Source organism: Cornus florida, unplaced genomic scaffold (assembly GCF_030987335.1).
Source record: "Cornus florida cultivar Cherokee Brave unplaced genomic scaffold, ASM3098733v1 CherokeeBrave_3.0.0_Hap2_Chr07, whole genome shotgun sequence".
NCBI classification, from domain to species: Eukaryota; Viridiplantae; Streptophyta; class Magnoliopsida; order Cornales; family Cornaceae; genus Cornus; species Cornus florida.
In genome coordinates, this window is record NW_026775577.1 from 20,618,759 (window position 1) to 20,630,702 (window position 11,944).

The 11,944-nt window shown below is 34.1% G+C and overlaps 1 protein-coding gene and 1 non-coding gene across 2 annotated transcripts; one reads left to right on the forward strand and one right to left on the reverse strand.

The window, feature by feature from the left end:
• The first annotated feature begins 734 nt into the window (after positions 1-734).
• LOC132268024 (small nucleolar RNA SNORA72) lies at positions 735-861 on the forward strand. The gene has a single exon (XR_009469168.1). It is a non-coding gene; the product is annotated as a small nucleolar RNA SNORA72 (small nucleolar RNA).
• Positions 862-10,796: 9,935 nt separating this feature from the next.
• On the reverse strand, positions 10,797-11,744 carry LOC132316379 (F-box protein At5g07610-like). Its single transcript, XM_059814862.1, has one exon. The coding sequence runs from the start codon at positions 11,742-11,744 to the stop codon at positions 10,797-10,799; it is 948 nt and encodes a 315-aa protein (XP_059670845.1).
• Between the last annotated feature and the right edge of the window lie 200 nt (positions 11,745-11,944).

Genomic DNA, 11,944 nt, shown 5'->3' on the forward strand with positions numbered 1-11,944 from the left:
GGAAACTGAAGGATATGGGTTTTGATTTTGAATAATAATATATGATATGTCGATATGGGTTCTGATTCTTGTAGATTTTGTAGTTTACACTTGCAGAGATAAAGAGAGGGTAACTTCAGAGCAGAGAACGAGAATAGAGATGGAGGCGATTTGGGATGCTGAAGTGAGGAGAACGAGAATAGAGATGAGGCGATTTGGGATGCTGAAGTGAGGAGAACGAGAATAGCGATAGAGGCGATTTGGGATGCTGAAGTGAGGAGAACGAGAATAGCGATGGAGGCGATTTGGGATGCTGAAGTGAGGAGAACGAAAATAAAGATGAGGCGATTTGGGAGTGAGGATAACGAGAATAAAGATGGAGGCGATTTGGGATGCTGATCGAAGTGAGGAGAAGCTGAAATGATTTGCCTTAAACTACATTTTAATCGTGTGGTCTGTGTACGTGCGAGGCTATATATATTTATGTATATATAAAAAAAAAAGATTAATTTTTTCTTTAAGAAGCTAGCGGGAATAAAACCCGCCTTCTATATTCAATTTCTACCACGGTGCTCCACCGTGGTAGATTGAATTACTACCACGGTTTTCCATTAACCGTGGTAGAAAAAGCGGCACAAAGGGCGCGACCTTATCCCGCTAAAATTTAGTGAAATAACCTCACTTTCTACCACGGTTAATGGAAAACCGTGGTGAAATAAATTAACTTTCTACCACGGTGCTTTTATAACCGTGGTAAAAAAATATAATTACTACCACGGTTTTAAAATAACCGTGGTAGAATAAACTTTCTACCACGGTTTTGAAATAACCGTGGTAAAATATAAATTTTCTACCACGGTTATAAAAATAACCGTGGTAGAAAATTTATATTTTACCACGGTTATTTCAAAACCATGGTAGAAAGGGCGTGGTAAAAAACTGTTTTTCTTGTAGTACTTGTTCAAAGCTAATTAAGCTCCTCATTGAAGTCCGTATCCATTATTGCAGAAAATATGTTAGAACGTATTTGAAGGCTCAGTGCTGGTCTCGTTCTTGTGGTATATTCTTCGTAGAATTCCAACTCCTCGTGGCCTTGCCGTGCCCTAACATTTACTTACTATGAATTTGAAGTCTTTGACTCCATTCAACATAATTTCATTTGTGATCTTATTTGGTCAATTAAATAAATTTTGTAGACTATAGTCCAATAATAATAATAATAACATTCATTGTTATAGCACCTTCATTAATCTATCACTTTCGTTACATTCATTCTTTTATATATATATATATATACATATATATATATATATATATATATATATATATATATATATGTTTATTGACAAAAAAGCTTATACACATCACTCACACATTCATTTTACTCGATACTCAAACTCTCACCATTCATTCTTATATTGAAATGAGTAATACTATCATTAGAATTTATTCATGACACTTCTTTATTGACTATATTGAAAATTTTATTAAAAAAATTATTTTATTTCTTACAAATAAATAAATAAAACCTTTTCATGCATTCTTTGAAATACTTTAAGGTCAAATCTTTAATTGAAAACTTGATCGAAGAACGAAGAAAAACTTCTTCATATTGATAATAGTGGCGTAGTCAACCAATTATACATTGTCGATCATATAAATAAAAGTAATCTATTTTAGTGTATTCTATCCTTATATGTTAATAGGTACTACTATGCCACTAATAAAATAAGAGCAATAAAATATTTCTCGAGGCTGGCTCATCTCTGCCAAGTTTTTGCCAGAAGACTTGGACCTTGGACATGCTTTTTTCATTGTTTGTAGAAGAAGTTGAAGATAAAATGGCATAAAAGAGCCGATTTCTGTTTTGGCGTACACGTATGAACCTAAAGAGAGTTTAGTGGTGGGTTTTTGGTGTACAACCCGAAAAACACGACCACTTCAGTCTGTGACGTCAAAAAGTACAATATTGAGACAATCTGTGAACGTAATCGAAGGTTTCCATTTCTTCGTAGAATTCCAACTCCTCGTTGCCTTGCCGTGCCCTAACATTTACTTACTGTGAATTTGAAGTCTTGATTCTATTCAACATAATTTCATTTGTGATCTTATTTGGTCAATAAAACAAAACTTTAGACTATAGTCTAATAATAATATTAATGATAATAACATTCATTCTTATAGTTCCTTCACTAGTCTATCACCTTCCTCACGTTTATTCTTATATTGAAATGAGTAATACTATCATTACAATTTTTTCATGACATTTTTTTATTGAAAGTTATATTGAAAATTTTATTTAAAAAATCATTTTATTGTTTATAAATTTCAAAAGAACCATCTCAATTCATTTTTTTTTGGGTAAGTCATCTCAATTCATTCTCTTGATACTGCAAAGAATAATTACTTTCGGGTCAAATCTTTAATTAAAAACTTGATTGAAGAAAGCAGAAAGACTTATCTGCACTCGTAATATTATATAATCGGTGTCGTCAACCAATTACTATATGTTAATAATACCATGTCACTAGAGAGAGAAATACTAGTCATGCAACATGTTAATTGAGTCGTCTCTGCCAAGTCTTCTGGAAAGACTTGGACCTAAATATTCTAGATGGACTCGTTTTTTTCATTGTTTGAAGAAGAAGCTGAAAATATACAACATGCTACAACAAAGAATTGTTTGTTGACCACGACGTGGAATAAGCAAAGTACATGTTAACTCTCTTCGTCTTGTTCTTTCTTTTGGTCTTTTTTAAATGTGAAATAGGGACTTTCTTGGCGTCATAAAACTTCTACTGGTGTACGTCAAGACAAATTTGAAAGGAATTTTTACAACCGAATATGAATGGAATGCTTGTGGACAAATTTTATTCACCCTCTAAATACTGCACCTTTATGATTTTTTAATATTAATTATTGGCTGCGAGTAGTAACATTGTTCGTGCCTCACACTCGATCAATGTCGATCACTTTATTCAATTTTGCCTAAGAATTGCCTTATATATTCCACGACCAGTCATGGACTCATGGCATGCATTAACACCCTAACTAGTAAATCTCTTTCATTTTCATTGTTTCCATACTCTCTCTCCTCCTCCTCCTCCTCTCTCTCTCTCTATACATATATTTATAAATCTGAAAGTTCCATCTTTAGCCATGGCAACCACAAAGCCTCACGCAGCCCTACTTGCCACCCCCGGCCTCGGCCACCTCATCCCCGTCCTCGAGCTCTCCAACCGTCTCTTCACCCACCACAACTTTGATGTCACCGTCTTCACCATCTCAACCCAAACATCACCAACACAATCCAAATATCTCACTTCCAATCCCTTCAACGTCGTCACGCTCCCACCGGTAGATATCTCCGGCTCGGTGGACCCCGACGCCACCATTTTCACCCAACTCCTAGCCATGATGCGCCATTCAATACCTAACCTGCGGTCCGCAATCAACTCCATGGACTCCCCTCCAACCGTCCTCGTCGTCGACTTCTTAGTCTCTGGCCGTCGCCTACGAGTTCGGGATGTCGAAGTATGTCTACCTGCCCACCTCTGCATGGTTCGTAGCCATGACACTGTATGCTCCTTCCATGACCAAAAATGTTGAAAGTGATGAGTTTGGTACTGAAAATGAACCGTTGAGAATTCCTGGTTGCAAGCCGGTCCAGTTCGATGACCTTTTTCTAGCGGTCCAAGACCGGACCGGTCAGATGTTTGATGATTACGTGCGTATTGGGTCTCAGATGTTGACCGCAGATGGAGTTTTAGTGAACACGTGGCAGGATCTGGAGAGCACAACAATTGGGGCCCTTAGAAATTTAAGAGAGACCGTTAAAGAGGTGTCGGTTTACCCGGTTGGGCCACTGATCAGACTAGTTCAACCGTCCGATTCAAGGAGCAGTGTATTGGATTGGCTAGACATGCAAAGTAGGGAATCAGTTCTCTATGTCTCATTTGGGAGCGGTGGGACTTTGTCAAGCCAGCAAAGAGCTGGCTTGGGGGTTGGAGCTTAGCCACCAGAGATTTGTTTGGGTGGTACGCCCACCCACAGGGCACAGTGCACTTGATTATCTTACCGCAGCAATCAACGGCTGTGATGGGTCTTTAGATTTCTTGCCTGATGGGTTTTTGGCCCGGACTAAGGATGTGGACCTAGTGGTCCCAATGTGGGCCCAACAGGCCAATATCTTGGCCCACCCATCAGTAGGAGGATTTTTATCACATTGTGGGTGGAATTCAGCTCTAGAGAGCAGAATATGAATGCTACTTTGCTGACGAAGGAGGTCGGGATGGCATACCCGCCAAAAGTGTCGCCGTCCAAGGGAGTGGTGATGAGGGAGGAGATAGAGAAGATGGTGAGGTTGATTATGGAGGAAAATGGAATGAACTCTAAAAGAGGTAAAGTCAAGGAACTAAAAAATAGTGCAGTGAGTGCTTTGAGCAAAGGGGGTCCTCTTACAATTCACTATCTCAAGTGGCCAACAATTGCCAAATGAAATTAAGTGAGCAAGTAATTTGCTGTGACTGAAACCAAGGGCTTATTTTTTTCAGTTACTATGTATCTTTTGCTACCCACCCTCTAATAATCTTGAAGCTTTTTATTTATTATAATCGGTATGGGAGAGGAGTGAAAAGAAGGATTGAGCATTTTTTTGTCCTTGTTACCTATAGACTATCCAACATTCACAACGAATTTTTTATTTTTATTATTTTTTATTTTTAACCTTGAATTTCTATTTTAAAATGTAAAAAATTACCACTATGTTATAGGCTTATAGCCTTTGTCCCACTCTCAAGTACATAGATTGTAAGAGAACTAGGACAAACAAATCAAGTGAACTGAAAATATATTTAAGAATAAAAACGATTTTTCTAATAGCAAAACCAAATGGGGTACATGGTATAGGAATGAAAAATGGGTTCATTATAAAATATTTGCGCATACATGGGTTTGATTTTTTGGGCTGGTGGGCTTGATTTGGTAATTTTCAGCCCAATTAGCATATGTGTTTTTTTTTTGAAACAATCTTATTTTTGCATGGGAGGGGTAGTCAGAAAAATTCTTGACGAAACAATCACGAATAAATAATAATAATAATAAATAAAAATATTTGGAATATATAACTAAAGGACAGTAGCTATAGAAAACTGAAGTTTAATAAAGATTATCATCTTGAATTTGCACAAAGAACTCATATTCACTCTAAAAGGTGTCTTCTTTAATTTCCTCGAATTTACAAAAATTGATCGAAACCACTCTTCCTGGTCATCCATCAAAAACCACCATTGAATTTGCACAACAAAAATTGTTTTCTTGAATAAATTTTCAGTTCAAGAATACAAACCCAAAAATTTAAAACTCATCTCAATTAAATCTTTTTCATATATATATATATATATTATAAAACTAATCCTTGATTTCAAAGATGAGAGAAATATGAAAGCATAAAATAAATAAATAAAACAAACCTTAATTGATTGTAAAAGCGAAGAAGGCGCGAGATTAGGCTCGAGACAATGGAGGATGAAGAAAATGGCTTCAATGTCTGTGTGTGTACAGAAGGAAGCCATCTTCTTCGCCATCCATTGCCTCGGAGGCTGTATCTCTCTTTCCACAATTACTTAAATTCACAGCACTGTTTGGTCACGCAGAAAAAGGCATGCAAATAAATTATATGAACTACTACGATATATATATTAAGATATATATATATCAAGTTATTTTTATTCATTAGTACCAGTATATCTTTAGGTTTGATCTTTTGGGCTGGTGGGTTTGGTTTGGTAATTTGAAGCCCAATAGTAATATTTTCCCTACCCAAGTCCAACATATATTATATGATCCAGAGTCATAATGTAAATCTAAATCTAGTTTTCAAGCATATATTACATGGAAAATCACCATTATGTCCTCCTTTTGAAACCTGTTTTTTTCCACATAAGTTTTTAATATCTCAATCTTTCATTTATACCATTCTCAAATTAAAACTATTTTTCTATATATATATATATATATATATATATATATATATTTGTGTAAAATTTAATTTGTCATTAAAATTAACCTTTTAACTATCCAAACATGTTTTAATATTTTGTTATCGATCACACTGCCCACCCTCATTCTTTAAATTAGCTATTAAATATTCTAAAATATAAGAAAATTCATTCAAATGATTTTCAAATAATAAACAACAAATACTTTTTTAGAGAATGAAGTAAATCTTTTTAAATTAAGATCACTCAAATTGTATAAATATTCAACAAATTGAAAGTATATAATCACATGTTATAAAAAATTAAAGTATCCATTACTACAGAAAACATGTTACAACGTACTTGAAGGCTCAGTGCTGGTTTCGTTCTTGTGGTCTACTCTTCCTATAATTTCATTTGTGATCTTATTTTGTCAATTAAATAAATTTTGTAGACTATAGTCCAATAATAATAATAATAATAATAATAACAATAACATTCATTCTTATAGCACCCTATCACGTTTGTCACATTCATTCTTTTATATATATATTTATTGGTAAGAAACTTACATACATCACTCACATATTCACTTTGTTCGTTACTTAAACCCTCGCCATTCATTCTTATATTGGAATGAGTAGTACACTAATACTATCATTAGAATTCATTCATAACATTTCTTTATTGACGATTATATAGAAAATTTTATTAAAAGATATATTTTATTTCTTACAAATTTTAAAAAAACCATCTAAATTCATTCTCTTGATACTAAGAAGTACTTTTAGGTTGTATTGATAATACTGGTGTAGTCAACCAATTATGCATTATCATATAAATTAAAGTACTCTATTTTAGTGGTTTCTATTCCTATAGGTTAGTATTTAATAAATTAATAATAGTACTATGCCACTAATAACAAAAAGAGCAATAAAATATTTCTCGAGAGCGGTTCCAAGTCTTTGCCAGAAGACTTGGACCTTGGACTTGCTTTTTTCATTGTTTGAAGAAGAAGTTGAAGATATGCATGACAAAAGAATTGTTTGTTGACCAAGACGTTGAAAAAGTAAAGTACATATATGTTAACTCTCTTTTAGGCGACTAGACATATAAGAAGCAATTTGAGGTATGTACGTTGCTGCATAACCAGTTGGCATCAATAAAACTGTTCTTCTTGAAAACTTTTCTGTGTGGGTTGTTTTTTTTTTATTTTGCCGTAATTAAAATTAAAGGGGTCTTTTAAATTGGAGATATGGGGGTGACGAACTCTTATCTTTTGTTCTATTTGTTTTTGAAAGAAAAATTTCTTGTTTTTGTTAATCTTATTTACATTGTAAGAACAAATGTCAATTAAAATTGAACACCAATTAGCATATTAGTCAATTCACAATGCAGTGTTAAAATAAAAATAAAAATAAAAAATAAAAAATTTCAATACTAAATCAGATTTAAAAAGCATACTTAATTTCAGTAAGATACCATAGCAACACAACCAAGTAAACACCTTAGAACTCTAGGAATAAGAGGATTTTTCGAAGGAGGACATCTAAAATTCTGAAATAGTTACGGCCCAAGTGATAAATGAATACTATAAAACAAAATAATATAAATATAATAAAATTGATGGACATAAAATAACTAAAATAGTATTAATAAATATAATGTAAAGTAAATAGATTTTAAGATTGGAGTTGAAGCTACAATTAGAGTACTGAAATTGAAACCACCCAATCCTAAGGGTCCGTTTGGATGGCGATAACGTTACATGTTATAGTTTGGTATGATATGAAAACAATCGTTTTGGTGTTGGTATATTTTTAGTAGAAATCGGATCCATGTTTGGTAACGATTGTTTTGTTTTTGATAATTATATATCAGAAACATGATAACGCGTTTGATATTGTCATGAGTTTTAAGGAATCTGAAAACAAAACACGTTTAGCAAGTTAGTTTGGTTATCAAAAATTCTATATCTGCATAAACATGATTAATTGTACGTTTGGATGAATAAATTTACATATATAGTGACAACCAAACTACAAATCTTAAACTTTGTATAATGAATAAATCTGCATAAACATGATTAATGGCAACCAAATTACAAATCTAACTTTGTAATAATCTTTTAATGAGAGCAGATTTTTGCACTCCATTTATCTTTTTCTTTTGGCTTGCATTCCATTTAACTTTATTTTATTTCATATATATATATATATAAATTCATGATGAATGTGTGAGAGAGAGAGAGATCCTTATAGTTGAAACTAACAAGAAATAAAGCCAAAACGTTGATCTTCTTGAATTGGTCAGAGTTGAGAGTTGGTGGACATCGAAGCTTGTGAATAGTTTTACTTCACTTAAATTAGTTTGAAATTTTGTAGTGGGGGTCCTTCAAATTGGTAATATTTTTTTTGTTTAGTCATGAGACCATTTCCCCTTTTCTTAAGTATTTATTTTGATAACCGACTTGTGAATATTTCATACAATATCCAACCATAAGCAGAATTAATAAATATGAATAATCATATGGGAGTGTCTTTCCTTTATGATGAGGGTCTGAAGGCTCAGGAAACTGAAGTTCTTTTCGCTGAGATGGCTAGACATTCCTTAAAAATAGTATGTTTGTACACACACACTTCATTACAGTTACATAAAATGTACACACAACTGGAGATCACTAATATTCATTCCATAAAATGTACACCCATTTCTTTATACTTGCATAGGCCTCCATTTGATTAACTTAGAGATCACTAGCTTCTTGGAGTTGCAGCGACTGGAGAATGTTTCCTATCAATCCCACTGGTGCCACTGCCTACAACTTACTGCTATGTCCTTCAATGTAGTAACAAAAAATGAATTTGAATGTAAAACAAGACATTACCTATAATAGCAAAATATAAAGCAAAGTTAAATTATAAATTTTTTTTATTTTATTTTTAAAAAACCCGGCATGATTTTCCCTTAAAAATGAACATTTCTAAAATTTCAAAACACAATAAATACAAGGGACACCGCCCACAAAATTCATTTAACAAGGGACACTGCCCACAAAATTCATTTAACAAGGGACATCGCCCACAAAATTATTTCAACAAGAGACACCGCCTACAAAATTCATTTAACAAGGGACACCGCCCACAAAATTCAATTAACCAGGGACACCGTTCACAAATTTAATTCAAGCAAGATATATATAACCTTCTTTCAGGCTAAGCTACAAATTTAGAGTGTAAATGACCTCATGCAAAACAAAACACATGAATAACATTAAAGAAAAACAAAATAACACACGATATGAATGAAATGATTAGAAGTAGTAAACAAAATATATCTAACCTTTTTTCAGGCTAAGCTGCAAATTTGGAGTGTAAATGACCTCATGCAAAACAAAACACATGAACAACATTAGATAAAAACAAAATAACACACGGTAGGAATGAAATAATTAGAAGTAGTAAACCAGATATATCTAACCTTTTTTCAGGCTTAGTTGTAAATTTAAAGTGTAAATGACCTCATGCAAAACAAAACACATGAACAACATTAGATAAAAACAAAATAACACATAACACACGGTAGGAATGAAATAATTAGAAATACTAACCTTGTACAATTGAACCCATCTTTCAGCTTCTAACTCAATCATCCCAGTTTCACTGTTGTACCCTACACCAGTCTTAGATAATATTTGTTTGCAATCTTTGTACAGTGCTCTTATATTATTGAATTTCTGTCTACATTGGTCCTTCGTGTACTTCTTTCCAGTTTCCGATAACATTGCGTCCATAATATGTGTCCACCCATTTGGATTAAAAGTCGTGCCTGTACGATTTCTTTTTCCAACCTCTTCCTCCATCAAGAGCATGAATTTCTCTTGATGGGCATCACACCAAACAGCGACATCGGCCTATTCAATAACTACAATATCCTCACCATTCTCACCATTAAAAGAATGAATGTCTCTTGATGGGTATTGCTCAACATTGGAATTGCTCATGTCCATCTAATTATTATTAAAGTAATTGAATAGTTTACTAAATTGTTTATATCATATTAATTTTAATGATCAAATTCAATGGTACTACATTACATAAGAATTTAAAATTCAATGGTACTACATTCAATTATGTTTTGACTCATAATTCAACACGTCAATGATAAGTAAAGAAGGTACTGTCTATGAAACACTTCAATCCAACTCAGAAATGTTCCTCCTAATACATTGTTATGGTGTACAGTAATTATGGAGTATAATAGAAGACTACTTCAATTGTGTACAGAAATGTTCCCCTTAATTCAACAAGGGACACCGCCCACAAAATTCATTCAATCAATTCAATGGTTTCGCCTTTTGGTATGGCCACTACAGTGTTGAAAACACCCAATATCACCAATTTGGTGATATGGGTTTTGGCCCAAATCTGAAAATGATATGGACCTGTTCAAAAACATATCAGCCCACACCAAACGAGATATGGGCCCAAAACCGAAACCAAAACACCAAAACCAAAAACATTTTGGCCTTCCGAACAGGCCCTAAGTGATTACAATGTACCACCACGATCAATCAAACAGGAAAGTGTGTCTCAATGTAACGATGGATACAAGAGTGTTTACCCCACAAATCATACCAAGACGTGACAGGACCGCATGGTACATCACCAAGATTCTTAAATATGTTCTCCTTAATGTTGTAGGAAATGATCATATAATTCTTCTCGGTGCGAACAAGTACTAAAAACACTTCCCCTTCATCTTCACTATGGATTAAACTAAGCTCTGTATCCTTTTGGACAACCACTAATGCAAGATCAACAACCATCGTCCTCGTGTTTACGCAAACTCGATACTTGGTTGTCCACTTGGAGTAATCACTTTCCATCTCCCAGATGTTGACATTGGATCCCATATCATAATATCTAATATATGCAAATGACCTCCAGACTCCCCAAAATGCTGGCATTTACAACCTGCATCGTAGTTATATGGTGGAGATGGCATTGGGCAAAATCTTTCTTGATTGACATCCAAGTAAAAGGAAATTTTGTCTGCGCGGTAAGAAATCCAATGGATAGAACCATTGCAATAGACTCCTTCACTCAAGTCCAATGGATGAAAATCATCGTAGTTATTTAATGATTTCGGGGAAGGATGAAAATCACCAACCAGTGGTGATCTCCGCCAGTCATTGGTATCCGACGAATAAATATATATTTGATACAAGTAGGGATTACCATGATCTGAAGCCTGAACCAAAACAACTTTGTAATGAAGTGATTTTAAAGGATCGAAAACCAAATATGCATTGTTATCATCAAGGTCAGTGAAAGTGACCGGAAAAGGCCACAGAAGAGTAGAGAATTGCTTGGTAGTAGGATTATAAACGTGGTACGACTGTCTCCAATCGGAACTACAGCTCTGCTTCTTATAAAAAGAGACGAGTAGAAAACCATTACGAGAGTCTATGATTCTAGCAGGTGAATTATTTTCTTCTCCATCATTAATAACGGTTGCAATATCATCACATTGATTCCTCAAGACGTCGGAATGAGTGAGAGGAATGTATTTGATGGTTTCAGTTTGGGATCTAGGGTTGAAGAAAAGGCCGGAGACTTTGGGATGATGATGTTGCCAGAGGAAGCAAGGAGTGGAGATGAGAGAGAACCATGCTTTAGAGACTGACTTGAACCGAATGAGGGTTTTCGCCGGCAGACGCTGAAGGATCTTCGCCGCCAGGTCGTTTTTGCCGCCGATGATTTTAGCAGTAGTGGTGGAAGCCATTCAATCAAACTTTTTCGTCCCTCTCTTAGGATTTGAATCTTGTGACAGCGAAATCAAATCCTAATAAAAGACTTAATAGTTTTAATGCTCGTACCTTACAAGTATTTATAATAAATAAAATTTTAGTTTTTTTTTTTTCAAAAAAAATTAGTTATTTAGTTATTAGGAAACCTAAGAAGTTGAGAAAATTTATAACATAA